A 19,841-nucleotide genomic window follows, 5' to 3' on the forward strand; every position below is an offset into this window, starting at 1 on the left:
GAAATTCAAGAAGGAAACATGACAGAGATTCAGAGATTTAAGAAATCCAGGTGCCTATGTACCTTGGGATGGAAAGACCAAAAAAAAATCCAGAAGGAAGCAAAGCATGTAAGTAATTAGAACATGGATAGGAAAGACAAAGGAGGAAAAGGCAGTTTAAGAGATGTAAGGAAATGTAACAGAAAGAAGGCGAAAGTGTGCGGAGAAAAAGAATAAACTGCTTTATCATGAAGTGTCTCAAGCTAAATGGGAGGACAGTGTAAACATTATACAAACCAAACACATTTCCTACTTCTGTAATAAAAGGAAGGCGAGATCTATTTATTTAATCCAACATACAGCAGTCTAAGTATTAAGAAACACTGAAAACTTAAATTAGCATTGAGGAATAAATGAGAAAAAACTTAGCAATGTTAACATTATGCTGTGAATCCATCTTCTGGAGAGCCAAGGTCAGTGCAGGAAGGGCTAGAAGCAATTATGCCTGAATTGAAGGATAAGTCTACACTAGAAGTTTAGGAGACAGGATAGTCTTTTAGTTCTGAATGTACATTATGTTACATTTAAAACAAAACAAAATCCTCAAGTACTTATGAAGAGCAACTGTGTCTGAAAAGAATTATATAAATATTTTTATGAAAAGACTCCACATTATACACCAAGATGTCCAAGTCATATGCCAAGGTTTAACACAGATGCTGCTTTCATTGCTGACTTGCCCTGACAAGACAGCCCATCACTGAAATAAGTTTCTTCAGCTGTGTAGCACCAGAACTGTCACAGGAACCACAGTGATGTCATTTCTTCACTGGTACTATTACCTAGTGTTAACCTGAAATCGTGGTGTTATCTATAAAAAGTTTTCAAGTACTAGAGAAAAGTATACAGAATCTTCCTTCTTAAGAGTCTTAAAACCTAAAAATGTAAGATGTTATTTGGTGAAGTCTGTTTAGTGTGCCTGCTTTCTTAGGGAAAACAAAAGAAAGTATGATCGTGTACTAAGACTCCTGAGGTGGAAAGAGACATTTTTAAGTATTTTGTTTAGGAAGCATAGGAGAATGTTTTCTTAGCATCAAGCAATCTTTTCAGTCAATGAAAAAGATGAGGAAACAATGAAGATCTGAAATTCTGTGGAATACCAGACCTCTGTTTAGAACAGGAAAATTCTTCCTGCTAGAGATACTGCACACTGGAGACAGGAAGCACACACTGCCTCTCTACTTTACATGCACCTTGGAGAAAAACTGACATCCCTTCTCCACCAGCTCAAAAGATTGGAAGGAAAAAACCTTTACCTTTCTCCAGCTCTAATTTTTCTGGAATATCTTTCCCTTATGTTGTTCCTACATGAAGAGCTAAAGCACATTGGCTAATTTAAAGTCCAGCACCAGTTCCTAATTTAAAGTTAAGCGCCAGTACAAGCAGGCAGTGTCAGCTGTGAAGCCAAGTACGACCCAGTTACACCTTTACTTCACTGAAGGGGACATCTGGCTGAAGATCACTTCTGGATTTGCTGGGCTTTGAGAAACAACACAATCTGCAGACAGTGTATTTTGGGGAGTCTCTGGTAATACTCCAAATAAAATAAAATTGCTGGAGGCACTCAACTCCCTTCATTTGGTACATGTGATGCTGGCAACATTTTATCTGGAGTGGATAAATCTTTGCAGATGAAGGTCAGCCACATTCTGTATTCCCATGCTTCGTGGAAAAGACATGAAAGGAACAAGCCAGACAGAAAATTTTAAGTCTGGGAATTTTATGGTTTTTTATTTTTTAATTTTTGTTATCTCAAAAATATCATGCAAACTACAGTAACAAAACGTGCAGGGAAGCCTCTCACCATTGCTCCTTGGATGGGCTTCCCATAGTAGAAAAGCAAAAGGCAAAGCTGGAAGTAAAACACAAAGAGAGGTGCACAGGAGAGAGCTGCAAACCAACAGACCAGGGGAGCTTAAGTCCCTGACAACACGCAAAGTGCCTCATTCTTCCTGAATTTATTTTTAAAATGCTACAAAGAGGAAGAGAGATGCAATTTTTTTTTCATTTTGCAGCACAAGACATTAGTTTTTTTCTTACTAAAACAGTTACCAAAAGAAAAATGTTATTCAAATCACTACTTTGGGACGTGAGAAGTAATATTTTTACAGATCTATTATTTTCATAAAAACTCACAGCTATTACTTGACACTTATTCAGTAACATTAATTTGAGAGATTTTAGACTCTACCAATTAAGGAAAAAAAAGGGAAGTTCTTCCCTAGCATTGTTAAGTTCAGTTGATTCGGGAGACTGCTCTTCAACACAGACAAGCTCTCAGCTCACAGGTCCTGTTCCACTCTTCCAAAAACATTTAGGTCACTTAAAGAATATTGTGCAGTCTGCTTTGCCACTGAATATCCAGGTTTTAGCCCCACTGCACATCTACTCATGCTATAAGCAAATCAAGGCAACTCAGGTTCTGCTAGTCCTTAGGACAGCAGATTTTGTTCCCAAGAACTGAATTATCCAAGTCAGGTTTTGTATGCTGAACTTGCAGAAAATGGGGTTTGAAACACATCTCTGTTACAAAACATCAAATGCTGTTTGCCAAGATCAGACTCAAGTGGGATCCTGCCCCTCTTCTGATTTTAAATTCTGTGGCATTACAAATGTAGAAATTAAAAAAAAAATCAAATAGAAAGGGTCAGCATTGTATTTATCTGAGCATGGGATCACCTGTGGTTCCAACACCTTTCCAAACACAGCAGCACTCCAGTGTCACATCAAAGCCTGTTCTGATGCCACATTCAGTGGAATTAAGAGAAAAAATGCAGCGTCTCATGACATCCTTCAGTTTTCTGGTTTACTCCAGTTTTCTAGAACATCACAGCAAGCATCAAAGAACAAGGTATGTGTCCAAACAGGTCTGGCATGAGATGATCCTGAAGATTAGACAGACCAGCCAAGAAACTGGTTCTTAACAAACACAAACAAGTCACAAGTTAAGGACCAGAAAAATCAAGCTACCCAAGTGACAGAAAGACTCTGACAAACTCAATACAGGAGTATTCCTACAGATTACATCTAAATTCATAACTTATAAAGTGCCAGCATATTCTCTGCAAACTGTTCCTAGATTTGAGAACAATCATTTCAGCTAAATGACCTAGATCACAGAGTCAGGACTTGGCAATGTTTTAAGGATGAAAGAAACTAAAATGCAATCTATGGTTTTGCCTTGGACTAATTGACTGGACTTCCTGAAGAGAAGGAGCAGTAAAAGGGCACCTCTGTTCAGGCCTGTCACAAAGCCAGCAATGGTGTTTACAGAAAACTTCAGACAGAGCTGAGTGGTATCCAGCCAGAAAAGCCTACAGCTGTGCAACACTGATTTGAAGGGATACTGACTGTGCAGAACAAGACTGGATTCAGGGATGTGGCCCCATGGCAACCTGGTTATGGAGAGCACTTACTAACAGAAAGGCAAATGACTCCTGTTCTCCAGGCTGTCAGCCCATGTTTCCTACACCATCCTCACTGTCTGCAAAGAATAAACACGAAAGCAATGCCTGACAGCGCTGCTGTTTCCTCTACACAGGGGCAAGAACCAAGAGAGTCTTTTAAGTACTTGGACTTGCTCTCTTCACTCTGCTGCCCGCTACATAATTCCTCAAGAGGAAGATAAAAATAAAAACCTTTGCAGTCAGTGTTTTTAAAGGAACTGAAATAACTTTGCCTAAATGTGTAATTGCTTCGTTTATTTTACAGAAGGATAAATGTCCTTAAGATGATGCTTCTAAGAAAGACAACCTTCTCATTGGAACACTACTGGACATGCTAGGAACACCACAGGAATACAAATACCATCAAGTGACTCCCAGTGACAGATCTGAAGTTCTGAATCCTATTTCTAGCTTCAAATTTTCAATCTCTCTGCATAAAATCTCAATCTGAACAGCAGGTATCAAAAACATACTATCAAATACAAGCCCGTATTTTTTTCACTAAATTGGCTATTATCTACTGTGACCAGTGTGAGTGAGCCAATAGATTCAAAGGAATTAACAAGAGTTCAATTCCATAACACACCTGAAACACACACTGCACCTCATTTCACCTGCTATACAACTGTGTAAAGATTTCCAACGCATTCAGTTGAATAAGATTAGAAAACCATACCAGTGACCACACAGCAAATGCTTTCTACAGTTCAAAAGATGGTTTCTAAGAAAATACTGTTTGAAACCAAAAACCAAACCAAAATCCTACTTATGACTAAGTGAGGCTGTCTGCAGTGGAGGGAAGGGTAAAGGGCAAGTCACACCATCCTACAGCCTTGTCACACTGGTGGGAGTCCCCTGGCACTACATTATTTGCCCTGGTTTTCAGAGTCACACCATGCCTATCAACTTTCAGTGCTGTGCCTGAACATGTATTAAAATGTTCCATTCTAATGAAGCAAAAAATCAATGTTTTGCAATTTACGGTTGGGGGAAGGTTAAAGAAGGAAAAATAGGGAGGATTTTGTTCCCTAAGCAGGAAAGTCTACATTAATGATTTTCCCAGCAGGCCTTCAGTAGTTCTACTGCAAACAACCACAGCCTTTGTTTCTCAGATCCTCTTACATCTGACGTTCAGTCAAAGCCCTCACATCAGCAGCTCACCAAGGGATAAAAAAAAAAAGTGAACCAGTACGGTGTTCCAGAGCTGTCCTCAGAGCTGGTCCAGCAGGGAAGCACACTGACCACTCTGCACAGCTGCTCACTCAGACATACCCTCAGCAACTCCTCTCATTTCATGAGTGAAAGAGCAAACAGCTTAAGCAAAAGCGGTTTCATCTGCCACATGGAATCAGCAAGCCACGTAATCTGCCTTGTTTCATTCCTAGGCTTTAGCAAAATCCTGTGATTAATTCCATGTTTTCACAAAGGAGCAATGTGGAGATGGAAATGGCCAGGTCTACATCTTCTGAGCAGCATTAGGCTGCAATTCAGCAACAGCCTCCTGAGAGCACAGGTTGCACCATGAGCTGCATCCACCCTTCCATTCACATTGCAGAGCTTGGGAGCTAACAGGAAAGGAACAAGTGGAGCAGCAGGGGGACACAAGAGTGTCTCTCTTCACCCAAACGAACAGTAGTTCATATTGTTTAGAGAAAATGTATCAGTGAACAGTGTCAGTTCTCAGCAGCAATATGGGAACTTTTCCACTCAGCTTTTCCAAGGGAATTTTGGCCTTTTCAACTTTCATGCAAAACTTTAGGTTATACAAACCTAAAAAATTATCTTGATTAAGGAGGTGAGGAGGAAGGCACTCCTTCTCCAAGTAAGTGTTTGAGGATTTCTCCTTGGCTGCTAAGAGTTTGTGTTGGGTAAAGAAATGCTCCTAACAAACCAGCATTCTTTTCCACATGATCAGAGCCAACCAGCCCCCCTGCAGGCAAAATGACCAATCAAATCAGCTTCAGATGGAAACCAATCCCCCCAGCATATAAACACAGGAATGAGACATACAAACCCATTTTTAAAGGTTTTGGGTGGTTTTTTTTAATCTTTACCAACCACTTGTGGGAAGTTTCTTACTAGTGCTGGGACCAGTACACCAGACGAGAGCAGTCCCTCTCCTGGAGCCCAGGTTATCCCCTCCTCCAGCACAAAGACCCTCTAAAGACTGGTAAGTACACAAAACCATCCTATTTTTTCTTCTTTTTTTCTTATTATATAATTTAAACTGCTCTGTCACTCTTTAATCAAAAAAAAATCAAAACTCTTTTCAGAGCAGAGTTTTATTTCTAAACCTTGCTAAACTAAGTATCACCTTAAACAAAATGCTTGCTGATTTTTTCCCCCTCAAAAAGAAGAAAATGCTGCCTCAGGTGACCAGAGCCCTAAGAGCACAAAGGGCAAATCCAAAGTCTTTGAGCAGTATTTTTTCAGAAAGTTTTTGAGGTAAGTGCTGGAAAGGCTCTGCAGACAGGGTGCATTTGCAAGCTCCAGCTACAGCAGGTGGGTGTCATGAAATTGGCCAAGAATTATGAAAAAGACATCCTCACCTTGCTGCACTCATAACTCAGCACTCAGTTCCATCACAAATTAAAAGAGACAAGCTTCACATCTTCAAATTTGCTTTTACCATCTCCAATTATATCTCAGATATCAACAGTTTTCAATCTTTTAATCAATGCATTCATCCCTGTGCTTATGGACACAGAGCGAGCTGGCACCGCTGCTCAGGACTCCACACAGGGACATGGAGTGAACTCTGTCCTGCACAACTCAGCCATTCCAGGCAAGCCACGGGAAAGCCTGCATCTCACAGGGCAGGACTGCTCTTCACAAACAGCAAGTTCCACAAAAAAAGGGTGGCAGCAAACTTCTGCAGCCTTACATCAAATAAAACCCTCCCTGGTAACTATCAAATTACTCCTCTGTTACCAATATTTAATTCTGCATTTAAGTTTCTTTATAAAAATTTAATATATACAGGAATATTTTACAGCCTTTCCTAAGACTTTGCTTAAATGCTGCTTTTCTGATTCTCCAAAAGTGGCCAGACTAGTTGGCCCACTCAAGTCCTACTTCAAAATCAAGAATTAGTGTTCATATGGATCCTCAGAGTACTTATGTGAAAATACATTATATATAAAATGGAGCACTATTTAGCTTCCCAGAAATCAAGTATATAAGCAGCTGTTTTTCCTGCATTATAAAAGGAGACATACTCTCCTATTTTATCATCTCTTTCTTTAAAGTGCATTGAGTAATAAACTGTCGCAGAAAGTCAAAAGTATGAGCTCTCATATCCCATCCTTTATGGCACCTGCTTTGAAAAAAGTAACTTGAGGTCAACAAATTCAAGTTTCCATTTTAACAAGACCTACTTATAAATGTAACAAGTCCTAAGAGTTTATCTTAATTCTGCACACTGCTTAGAAGTAACAGTTTTATCACAAACTACTTCCATGCATCCTAATGAGGCATTGGCTACAAAACCAAAAGGACAAATATGTTTGAAATGTCAACTGTTCTACTCACAACAAAAGCATAAGCTTTCAACCAATGCAGCTTCTTAAGCTGAATTACCTCCTACATTTCTAAGACTGTCCCCTAATGTAAGTTATATGATCCAGTAATTTCATCCATACTGAAAAAACCTTTATTTCCTAATAATAATGCCAGAGCATCTCCAAGGGTGGCCATTCAGTCTAAAAAAAATACACAAAAATAATCTAAAAATAAAACCACACAGCATAGCCATTTTAATAGCATGAAAAATGCCTTTACAAATCATAATCTCAGTTTGTTCTTGTTGCAAAGCGCAGATGCAGCAACAGACCTGCTCAATCCCAGCTGAGAGCAGACAAGGTTTAAATCTGAAGCTTGTACATGATCATGCAAAGCCAGGCCAAGGAAAGAAGGAATGTACACATTCACACAGGGACACGCCACCACACAGATTCTAGTAAATCTTGGAATGATGCTGCAATTATAAAGTAGTTTTTGCAGTCACTCCCAGAAAATAGCAAGTCCTCAAGACCACTTTCCTGTCAGAATGAAGCAGCACAGTATAAACTGTTTCAAATCCCTTCCGACGACAATTAGAGCAGACTTTGGTAAGACTAGAAGCTGGGCAAGCAGGGCAACACTGCAGAAGTCTCCTCTGAACACAACTCCTCATTCAGGCTCCTCAAAAGCTTGCAGATGTATTTGTATATCCAGCTGAGAACAGGCTGGAAGTGTCACTTCAAATGCCTTCAACTGAGAAGGCACCTGGAAATGAAGATAGCGCTGCCAATAAGTTTCCCTGCAACCCTACCAAAGTCCTAAGAGAAAGCTAAGCAAGAGGAAAGGAGAGGAAATCAACGTGGTGGCATGGAACAGAAAGTCAAATGGTGCAATCCTTTATTGCGTTCTGTTGACTTTCTGTTCCATGGTGGCATGGAACAGAAAGTCAACGGAATGTAATAAAGGCTGTTACAACACAAGGAAGAAGAGCTCAATCTAAAAAGCAAAGCATGGGAGAGCCACATGCTGGATCATGAATTTCAGAAATGCAAGCAACATCCCAAAGCTGTAATGCAAGGTTTTATCACACATAAATCATTAGCCAGCCAGGTCAGTTTAGAACCTGTCCCACTGCTAGAAGGAATCAGTGATCTTTTTAAAAATTAGTACTCACCCTACCTTGATTTGTCTTAGAGAAGTGTATAAAAGAAAGAAGCCAGGATGAGGGACAAGATGATAAAAAGACTGAAAACCAAAAAAAGCTAAGAACAAACTGAAAAGTGGTGCTGGTGATAATTTAGCTTTCAAGGGAAGGTAAACAGGAGGGATTACACACAGCAAATGTGTGATAAGGGACCGGTCAGCATGCCAAAAGAGGTTTAGGAAAGTGATTTCTGACAGTTCCTGTCTTTCTAGTCAGGGGCTATCAGCTGAGAAATGGAGGTACAAGAAACACCAAAGCTTCAGCAACAGTCGCATAAGTCAGGAACCAGAAAAAGCAAAACCCACCAAGTAACATAAAGGGTGTTGAGAGAGATCACTGGACAAACCTGGATAAGAAACATTGCATGTGTGTTATAGCAGAGACAAGCATTCTCCAACAAACACTGAATTTTTCTTCTCAAGTTGAAGATTTGAATGTCTTTCCTAAAACATACACTGAAATGGGAATTAATGTGGGGTCAATCAAGGACCACTCCAGGCAGGGGATTCAATCAAGTGCCCCAAACTGTACTTTGTAACTTAATTAATTTATCACTAACAAGGAAAGAAGGTATTTGTATTTTTTTACTATGGCAAAGGAAAGGAGTAGACAGAAGACATTAACACTTTTTAAATTCTAAGGCACATCTGCTTTTAAGCTGCCCCTGCTTTTGAGAATAGAGAGGACTGATCCTCCAACCTGGGTAAGGTATTTCCCAGGGGGCAGTTACTCTTTTGCCTCATATTCACACCCAACTGCACTGCTCTCAGTGTCCATCTGCAGTTTCTTATCTGTTTTTCTCACTCCAAGATGCAAAGACTTGTGGCTCTTAATCCATTAACAGCGCTTGAAAAAAGGGGTTTTGGAACTCACAAATTTCAAATGTTATCCCTGCCACTGAAATGGACAACTAACATTTTTAACAGTCCTAGACTAGAAAAATCAGACCACTGTACACAGGACTGTTCTGAAATGTGCTGTTGGGGGCTAATGTAGGTTCTCTTTCTCAAGTTTCTTCAAAATCTGTAAGGAATCAACCTTCCTCTATTGAAAAAAATCCCAAAGAACCTGACTGATTTTTTTCAGAGTTTAAGATAACAATAAGTGATTAATCACCACCCTAAGAAGCTCCTTAATCAACAAATCTGAGATCCTACAATGCTGACAGCATTTGCTCTAAGTCTGTAGTGTTCAAACACACAGCCTTAGCACTCATGAGAAGATCTGAAGCACAGCCAAAAATAATGTACCATCTTAAGGATGTTTTCCCTTTTTTCTTAATGTACGTAACACCACAGAAAAGGTTTCTGTCACCCATCAGTCAGCATCAGAATCATTTCCACAACATCTATTTGTTCTGTAAACCCATATTGCTTAGAGTCTACAAAGCAGATCCTGCCCTCAAAGTACCACAAGAATTTACAGAAAACCACAAGCTTTGGCTTTTGGTTGTGTTTTGTTGTTTTGGGTTTCTTGTTGGTTTGCTGGTTTGTTTTGAATGCATGATTCACTCAGAGGCATTTTGTTCTGTAAGTGTTCTCTATTCAAACAAAGGAGTGTTTCTTGTGAGTACTGCTTACTCTGAAAACCAAGGCACTGTTCAGAGCTCATTTTAAGCAGGTCCCCCATCATCCTTTCCATCCAGAGATGCCCATTTTCCAGCTCCTTAGAGGCCCTCCAGAAGGGCTCATCTAAATCTTAGCACAAGAACTGTGCTCTACAGACAAGTCACTAATCACCGGATGACTGAAATATACATAATTACACTCAAGTTACTGTACAGCAAGAGTGAGAACTGCCATTCAGGGAGCTATGCAGCAGATTGAAGAGTCAACTCAGTGAAGGTGGGTGGACTACAACCAAAATCCTCCAAGAAAAGTAGCCTGGTACCATATGCCAGGACCCCACTGCAGTCTCTGACACAGAGAATGATTTCAAAATATTCCTCCTGGGAAATGTGAACTGGAAAATTAAAATAAGGGGAAAACCACCAAATTCCACTCAGGCCATCATCTGCTTTATCTCCCTCTGACTACAGCATGGATAGAAGTAATAGCTGGATGGTTTTGAGAACAGAAAAAAAAATTAGCTAAATAGTCACTGTGATGTCAATCCTCATACCTCAGCAGGCATTAAACACAAGTAAAAGCAAAAGAGAATCTTCTGTAGTTACTAAAATTTGGTTGAAGGTTAAGCAAACAGGCATGTAAACGTCTGGTTAATGGGATCAAAGATCACAAGACAAATTTTCACCTACCATAAATTCATTCTGAATTTCAGAATCCTTACTTATAATGCATTTCAAGAGAAAATTAAGATGGTACTGTTGGAAGGGAAAAATCCAATTCCTCTATGAAAAAATGTAATAGACTGAAGCAGCCATCATTCAAAGAGAAGTCAAAATCAATAGAAAACCAAAACTGACTAAATACACCATATATAATTATTATTTACAGGTATTTTTAAATTCTCTGTTGTTCTAGCAAGCTTCCTCACAACCTTCTTTAAACAGGTTGTATACCTCATGAAGTCTCTATTTTACACAAACCTGTACTTAATTTTAATCTGCCCCAGGTGAACTTTAAGCCTACATATATAAAATGTATGGATTTGAGCGACCACTGTCTTTTCAAAAGACATTCACCAGCTCTGGCAAATTCCACAAGCTTTGAGGTTTAAAAGCAAACAAAGGAGCCTAATATGCCAAATACCTACAGATATCCATTTTGCTTCCCATATCTGCAATTCTACCTTAATTCCCATATGCCTGCTGTCCTATTTTACTTGGTCACTAGTAAAAATTGAACTGCTCAGGCAGACTAGACTGGAAAATATGTCACAGTGTATTTTCTGAATTGCTCTCCTGCCCTCTTTTTACCTGATCCTTACATAAACAGCCTCAGACTCCCAGAAGTAGCTCTGCCCTGAATACTCTAATTCTGTTTAACTGGGCATGGTGGGTGCAGACAGGAGACAATTCTTGAGCTAGAAGAGTCAGAAAGGGCTAGTAGCTATAGTACAGCATTCCCCTAAAATGCATAAATGTGTTACAGAGATACTATAACAAACATTCTTTCCTTAGCACTATACTTCTGTTAATAGTATTCATAATAGTACTGGTAAATTATTATACTCTGCTCATAACAAATTACAAAATCTGATATAATCAGCAAAATTCAGTTTCTTTTCACACACAGTATGCCTAATCCCATCCCACTCACCCCTAAAGCATTAAAGCATGTGACTCCTATGTAAATTTAGGAAGGTAAAGTATGAAATTTTTATTTGAACAGCTAAGCAGGGAGAATTTGAGAAGTAGTCAGATTTCTAAACCTAATCTTTTCTAGCAAAGTATTACCACAAACAGTGGTAAATTCCTCTCCAAGCTCCTGACTTAATCTTCTCTGGATTGCAATGTATAAGCCCTCCTTTGTTGGCTGCAGTATTTCTACCCCTGCTGATGTGTCAGAAGCTGTGACCATTAGGCAAAATACAAATATGTGGCATTGTATCACTTTTTTTCCTTTCTTCTCCTTTCTAGAAGATGACGACAGACACGCTAGAGAGCAATAACACCAAGTCCAGCGCTCCCCTCCTGAGTCAGAGGTACCTGAGGCTGGTGACCAAGGATGGGCACAGCACGTTCCACATGGCTGGGGCCCAAGGCACAGGCGTGTCGTACCTCCGAGACGTGTGGGGGATACTCATGGACATGCGCTGGAGATGGATGATGCTCGTCTTCTCCGCTTCCTTTCTCCTTCACTGGCTGGTCTTTGCAGTGCTCTGGTATCTGCTGGCTGATATGAATGGGGACCTGGAGCTGGACCACGATGCTCCACCTGACAACCACACTATATGTGTCAAGTACGTCACCAGTTTTACAGCTGCCTTCTCCTTCTCGCTGGAGACACAACTCACGATTGGCTACGGCACCATGTTCCCAAGTGGGGACTGTCCCAGTGCCATTGCACTGCTGGCAATCCAGATGCTCCTGGGGCTCATGCTAGAAGCCTTCCTCACAGGTAATCCTTCCTACTGCATCTTTACACACAACAGGTGTAACAACTGGATTTAAGAATAGCGCTAGAAATAAATACTTTTCATTTTGATATATGAAAGAACAATTAGGGCAGCCACTGCTAGGATGACAAGACTCCAGCTATGTTGTACTAGAACTTAAATACCTTTAATCAACAAAAGACAAATAAGGTGTTATCAATATCTGCACTTAAGAATGTCAGTATTAATTGGAAAACACTTGTGATAGATCACAACATATCACTCTCAATAATTTATTTCTTATGCCATTCTCTCTCTCAGCTATTACCATATAATTACAATATTTAAAGTCAATTTGTCTTGATTTTTAAGGTGTACTTTCATCTAGCTGAGCTATCTTCATTGATCTTTAATTCAGTGTTCATGTATTCCTCGGTACCTAAGTTTTTACAATGTCACAGCTATTCTGAGGTATTTTGAGTTATTTAAAATATTCTTCATGTTTAAAGTAACGCAAAATACTTTGAAAATACATAGGCTAGTTTACTGCGTATTAGAAAGAGCTTCTACAGTATAACATATCAAGATCAGTTCCAATTACAATAAGTTGGGGCAAGCTAAAAGCCTCCTCACAGCTACAGTTAACTTCCAAATATTAACAAGTGAACATAACTTATTTTTCTAAGTATTTTAGGAAAGCTATACTTTTTTGAACAAAAGCAGGTTAATATGATGACAACCTAAGTTTCCAAAAACGGTCTTTCCAGCCTCAGTCTGTTTCTGCTCCCTTGGAACCTGCAGGGAGCCAGCCCAGGCCCTGTGCTCACACTGAGTTTGCTCTTTCCCATGCCCCAGGTGCTTTCGTGGCCAAGATTGCACGCCCAAAGAACCGGGCACATTCCATCCGCTTCTCGCGCTCTGCTGTGGTCACACACAGCGAGGGGAAGCCTCAGCTCATGTTCCAGGTGGCCAACACTCGCTCCAGCCCCCTGACCAATGTCCAGATCTCTGCTATACTTTACCAAGAACAAGAGAGTGGCCAGCTGCACCAAACTAGCATTGACTTTCACCTGGACAGCATCACCGCACACGAGTATCCATTTTTCATTTTCCCTCTGACCTACTACCACACCATCACTGCATCCAGCCCACTGGCTGCTCTCCTTCAGAGAGAAGCTCCTCCCCACTTTGAGCTGGTTGTTTTCCTGTCAGCTGTGCAGGAGGGCACAGGAGAAACGTGCCAGAGGAGAACATCCTACCTCTCATCAGAGATCCTGGTGTACCACCGCTTCGCCTCCCTGCTAGGCCACAATGCCAAAGGCGAATACGAGACCAAGATGGAGAATTTTGACAAGACTGTTCCTGAGTTCCCAGCTGCACTTGACTTAAAGAGTCCAAAAAGGACTGACAAGGAGATCCGCATCAATGGACAGCATATCGACAGCTTCCAACTCTCTGAGACTGGCCTCACAAAGTAAAGAGAGCAAACCTCGAACTTTGTGCTTTTTTAATTATTATTACATTAAACTTGTGGGTTCAGTTTAAAAACTTACTTCCTTGCCTGCCCTGCCACCTTTTAGTGATCTCTCTCTTGTAGTCCCATCCTTCTGATTACAGCATGATACACAGAGTGAAGAGAATGTGTGTGCCCACTGAGGAGAGCCTGCATTAACCACCCAGCATGAAGTCAGGTGCCTGAATCACAGTACTAATTCTTGGGAAATTAGAAGAGCTATCTGCTGAATTCACCAGACTATGATTAAAGCCACACTGACCCCAAAAGGAGAGATCTTCAAAACTCGCAAAGCTGAGCAAAGTCATACTTAACCAGCTTGTGACAAAATGGACAATAAACCAAAAGCAGAAAACAGTATGGGGTCATTCAGTGAATACATGAGTTCTGGTATAAGTAACCCTGTTCATCCAAAAGCCTGGCTTTGCTATTCTCTCTTCTATCTCTCTGGGAATACAGACTTACATCATTTTTCAGATGGCTGAAAGTCCTGCCAATCTCTCATGGCAGTGAACAGCACTCTGGCTGTGCTTATTAAGCAAAATTATATATCCTAAGTGCAGTTCTTCATTCTGCCAAATAAGAGAGCATCTCAGACAGGTCTATGAAGACACTATCAAAAAATCTGGGTGTATATGACAAATACTGCAATGGAATTTTTTTCTTATTTGACAAGACCGAATAAATTATTTAGCAGTGTAAAAAAAAGACTATTTCTAATGAATCAATGTAAGGGGGTTTTCTAAAGGCCCATACATTCCACATGTTGTCACCTTTGCGCTGCTTGTCTCAAGTATATCTGACCCAGAAGGACACACTATATATATGAGAAGTAGAACTGCATCCATTGATATTTTATGCTTTCTAACATCAATCTTTGCCTGTACACACAGCACAAAAAATATTTAGAGACACTTGAATCAATTTTGAAATAAAAAATTAAAACAAACTATACATTAGAGTTCTGTATTTAAGTGCCTCATAAACCTACTGCAATTAAGATGCCACTCTGAAGCTCCTAAACAATTTAAGATGCTAAAAGAAAAACACAATGATGGATAACTACTTCCAAGCTCTCAACAAAAGCAGTGCCTATTAGGTGTTCATACCTCAACAATCAAGTAGAATTAAAATAAAGTTACCTTTCAAAGGTTAAAGACTTTTCCCAGAAACCCAGATGGCATAAATAGCAACTTTCATTGACAACAGCATAAGACATTACCAAATCTACTTCCTCTTAACTTCACCCAAGTGGCCAGCAGCAGGAAAAATGGCCTCAAACTATCTGACCAGATAGTTTAAACTGAATTCTTCTCAAGTCACAAAACTGTTCACTGAAGTGTGTTCATAACCCAAACAGGGTCAGCAAAAATCTACTTTGGTTTTTAGGGTCTGGGGAGTCACCCTACAGAAGCGTTCCACACACAGTCAGGGAATGAGGCAGAAGGGCCACATTTTTGTCCCAAGTGAGCTCTCATTCCAAAATAATTCAAGTACTGCCTTCCCCCATTCCAGACCTCAGAGAGATTAGATTTATCACAGACACTCCCAAAATCCTTTCCAAATTTCATTCTACAGACAAGCATTAGTGACTATGGTGGAGCTTGGAGTGCAGCACACTATCAAGCTACACTGCCTTCGTCTCTCTTCATCACTGTTTTTTTTTAGTTATTAACTCATACACAGTTTAAAGAACCTTTTTCCACACTTGTGTCAACACCAATAATTTTTAATTATTTCTTGCATTTTTTCTACATTCTCTATCAATGTAAGACATTGATAAGAGTCCTACAAATTAAAAACCAGTGCAAGAGCAGTAAAACAGACTCCTGTGTAAAGGTTGAAATAGGGCAGCATTCTGTGTGAGGTATTGAGTATTGTTTGACAGCATTCTGAGTGAGGCAGGGTTTCTCCCATATATCACATGGCACTATAATCTCATGATTTAGATCCAAGGGTATACAAAGCTATTTCTAATTTCAATTCACATCTAATCGAAGGTGGGCTTTTTTTTTTATTTCTACATAACTCAATACTTTGAAGTTGTCCTGGTTTTAAAATATTTTTCTTTTTACAGATTTGGTTTAAAAGGGAGTACAACAGCAAGTATAAAGAAAATACATGTTGTTAGTATCTGCTAAATGCAATCTTGAAATACTACCTTTTGGAATGCAAAACTGAATGATACTGCAGAAGTAAATTAGACAAAGAACTGTGTAGTTACTTCAGAACAAGGGCAGAAAATACATTAATATTGCTTTTACAGTTCCAGAGAACTGGTGAATCATGGATGTCTGAAAGTACTGGAAATATGCCATGGCCCAAATTGGAGTAGAAACCTAAGAAAATTGCTGATGGGCTCTAATGCACCAACATAGCATTCCATGCTTTAGTACAGTAAGAGCAAACCAGTAGCTGAACCTTCTGTGAATGCAACTCCTGCCAGCAAGACATAGCAGGAGAAAAAGCCAGGCAGAGAGAGGGAAAGTATGATTCAAAGAAATTCAATATCCTTTTTCTAGCCACTTGAACACACCTTTTATATGCAAGTCTTCTGAACCTAACCAAAACCCAAACAAAAGCAGAACTCAACCAGGTTCCACAACTGACTTACTAACAGATTTGTTTAAACTACATAACAATTATTCACTACCAGTTTGTAACTGCTGGTAACTAATCAAATCCCTTCAGCTACTAAGCTGGTATTAGTCAGGAGGCTGCACAGAAAATTAAGCAGCTTTTGTGAAGAGAGAGACATGCTCAAGAAAGCAACTTGCTCATTTTCTTTGCTAATGGCCTCAGCCTTCCAAATACCATCAGGGTTCGAAGTGAAGTCTGTCAGAACTGTGACAATCTGCAACAAACTTACAAATACTTTGTGCATCTTCAATCTGCATGCTGAAACCAGGAACAGACACTGTTTATACTGAGAATCAGTCAAATGTGACCTCACAAACTGCCGAGAGCACTGAAAAAGCAATCATTAATTTTTAAGAACCGCATACTGACCATATTTAAGAAATAAGTATTTGTTAAATTTCTATTACTTTTTTAATCTCTTGATTTTTAATTGAGGGATCTTGCATTGTCCTCCATTACAAATACCCAGAAGTGATTAAATATTTGATTTCTTAATAATTCTCTAATGGGATCTTCCAGAACAAAGAACATGAAAAAGTTGGCAACTCCGTAAATTATGTAATCTGAATCCAAGGCTCTATGAAACAGCAAGGAAAAACTGAAACACGGTAAAATTACAGAATAAAACCTCAACTAAGGAGTTTAACCAAGGTATCAGAAACCAGTACACACATCTGCTAAAGCATGTGAGTCTGAATTATAACCTGTATATCAACTCCTTTCCTTTCTGCTTCCACAGCTTTGTGTGGATACTAGTGCTTGCTATTAACCTGGGACTTCTTTTGGCACATCTGTACTCCCTCTCACACCCAAAATATGTTGTCATTAGAAAGCCATTACATAACAATAACTACTAATAATTAACCAAGGCTTGAGTTAAGAACAGATCAACACTTTCTGTCAATATTTCTGTGCTCTCCACCTTATCTCTCTTTGGAAGTAAAGGGGAGAGAAATGGTCTTCCCACTTACTGCAACATTAACCTCTAACATAGCAATAGTGTTGTTAAAACAGTATTTTTATAATAAAACTTCAGAAAGATTGAAGGTCTTTTGCCTCTCATACTGACTGGCAGAGAAATACAAGAAACTAAAGAAGAGCAATTAGGTTCTCAAAAAGTTTCATAATTTGAGAATAAGCACATCATCTCTCACAATGAGCTTCCAACAAATTGCACCAGGGACACCATCTTCCCTAGGGAACAGTTCTTGGAAGACACATTCAACAGAGCCCTCATCACTAGCAGTTGCTACAAACACAAAATGCTCTACACTAGCTGCAGATTAACCTCTGGCAGACAACACCTTCTCTAAGGACATTCTGCACACTGTAAATTCTCCTCAATTTCAACTGAGAAATACTGAAATCTAATCCTATACTAATATGCAATATTTTTGTCCTTCTTTATCAGAAACGTGGTACAGTCTATATCCTGGAACCGGAATTGTTCTATTTCTAATCACAACAACAACAAGAAGCTAAATAAATAAAACTAAATCAACTGTAGCAGATACTACTTCGAGACCCATTTTTCTTTTGTAAAAAATGCGGTCCTGAAATCTCAGTGGTACTTACTTTCCCCCATTTTCATTTTTTCCTAAAAAATTTCTGAATATAGAGATACATGGAAAGTCTGGAGTCTCACTACGACATTTAACACTGGTCAATCTCCGACCAATATCAAATTATTTTCTAGAAGTATCCTCTTTTTAAAGGAGACAATGAGGAAAACATACACATCTTAATTTTGTGTTGAAATTCAACTTAACAAGCAGAAAAATAAAAGCACTCTTTAGAAGCTGTGAAAAATTCCTATATGGAGGAGGACTGGAAGGGCTTTGAAAGCAAACTCCTATGGCATGTGTCACCATGGTAATCCTGAAAATTATAAATATGGCAATTTATGCTACTCTTACTACAAAAATACCAACATCTATGCAGGGATTAAAATACACTCCTGTCAACTTCTAATTACAATTGGATCTCTCTGGGTTTGTCTTTAAATTCAACCTGCAATTATCTGTTATAATTTATGCTTTCTCAGCATATTACCAAGGAGGGTATGTAGCCAAAACTCATTTTAGCAAAGCCAAAGATTCCTTGGGTCCTAAATAGAGAAGACACATTGTCAGTAAGCTCTTGCTAGTACAAAACCTCTCAGCAGGCACAGCTGTGCTCCATGCACAGGGAAACAGGCCATGGAGAAAGAGAACAGGCACACCAGAGAACAAGCAGCACATGAGCCCATAGAGCAAAAGTCACGGCAGTTACCAGACAGCCAGAGCCGCCCTGATGTTCCCACCAGCCTTAGAATGTCTAGGTTTCATCTCCAAGATGACAAACCCATTCTGACTCAAGTTCAGCTGGATGTTCAGATGTACTGGGCCACAATTAAGGATCCAGCATTCTGACAGAACATAGCCAGTGTGAAGAATTTCAGAAACAGAACAAGGGAGGATCAAGAGACAGAAGAGCAGATAACCAGACTGAACAGGAAGTTCAGATGATGACTTAACTAATTTGATCAACAGTAAATCCATCAGCACGGGAACCTCAGGACACTGCTGGGATCTCTCACACTAGCAAGCATTCCAAAAAATTAAAGGTCAAATGGTCAAGAAGTCCTAGGTACCAAAACAGCCCACACCAGGAACGTTTAAAGCTGCACTGAAAGAAGGCGTATTACCACAGCACGCCTGTTCATCAGCAAAGGCTTCTTTCACAGAGGTACAAGAACTTAGTTCCACTTGTAAACATCACAATTAAATAAACAGAACCTACTTACTCCACAGGCTTCTTATCTACCACACTTAAATGTCCAATAGTGAGAACAACACAAAGGAAGAGAAACAACACTTTGAGAACACACTTAGCAACCTGGCACAGTATCACGAATCTTGAATCAACAATATACCTGGAGCAGTAAGAAAGGCTGATACATGTGCAAATCCCTTCCCCCAAACACACCCTGCTCCTCCCTCCCATTTTCTGCCCACACAGTAACAAAACCATACCTGGATCTTTTCGCCCTGGTTTTTCAAAGCGTCTGTCTCCCCTAGAAAGGCAGAATAGAAGTTTCAAATAAGGTTTTGGAACTACTCCAAAAACTCACTTTAGGTATAGGTTTTGCTGGTTTTCTTTACTTGCTGGGAACTTTTTTAAAATCAGAGCTTGATGGACATTACCTTTAGATGTCCAAGTGACAATTTAAATTTTCAGGAACACCAATACACACATGGCCCTTGGGAACTGGGTATGTTTTCAAATGTGCCCCTAAGTACTGTGAACAATGTCCAGAGTAAAACTGAAGCAAACCCTTAGCACCAGCACTTCAATTGCAACTGTTGTAATTTATGTTCTCTTAAAGTAGTTAGCTCCTTCTTCCCAGGAACTCAGCAGAAAAAAATCTTTGCAAGAAATGTTCTTTTACTTTCTCCAGAGCCTCGAGAAACATTACTGTGTTTGACTCCATCTTAGAAATTCGGACACTTCACTCACA

The 19,841-nt window shown here is 39.6% G+C and overlaps 2 protein-coding genes across 3 annotated transcripts in view; one reads left to right on the forward strand and one right to left on the reverse strand.

Moving 5' to 3' along the window:
* The window catches only part of GIGYF2 (GRB10 interacting GYF protein 2), a 75,621-nt gene that overhangs the window by 26,879 nt on the left and 28,901 nt on the right, over positions 1–19,841 (reverse strand). The window contains 1 exon segment of the mRNA XM_030954830.1: positions 19,357–19,397. Coding sequence (XP_030810690.1) covers positions 19,357–19,397 — 41 coding nt within the window.
* Positions 5,519–13,836, forward strand: KCNJ13 (potassium inwardly rectifying channel subfamily J member 13). Of its 2 annotated transcripts, none has more exons than XM_030954832.1 (3): positions 5,519–5,655; positions 11,732–12,212; positions 13,045–13,836. In XM_030954832.1, the coding sequence occupies exons 2-3, from the start codon at positions 11,735–11,737 to the stop codon at positions 13,665–13,667; spliced, it is 1,101 nt and encodes a 366-aa protein (XP_030810692.1). In that variant the 5' UTR covers positions 5,519–5,655; positions 11,732–11,734; the 3' UTR covers positions 13,668–13,836. The 2 variants fall into 2 exon arrangements, with proteins under 2 accessions (XP_030810692.1, XP_030810693.1); XM_030954833.1 differs by having other exon boundaries at positions 5,567–5,655; positions 11,735–12,212.

This window comes from Camarhynchus parvulus, chromosome 9, assembly GCF_901933205.1.
Source record: "Camarhynchus parvulus chromosome 9, STF_HiC, whole genome shotgun sequence".
In the NCBI taxonomy this organism is placed as follows: Eukaryota; Metazoa; Chordata; class Aves; order Passeriformes; family Thraupidae; genus Camarhynchus; species Camarhynchus parvulus.

Coding starts and splice junctions, on each gene's coding strand:
- KCNJ13 (XM_030954832.1), top strand. CDS start 11,735: ATGACGACAGACACGCTAGAGAGCAATAACACCAAGTCCAGCGCTCCC. Junction 12,213..13,044: donor GCTAGAAGCCTTCCTCACAG/GTAATCCTTCCT, acceptor CCCATGCCCCAG/GTGCTTTCGTGGCCAAGATT.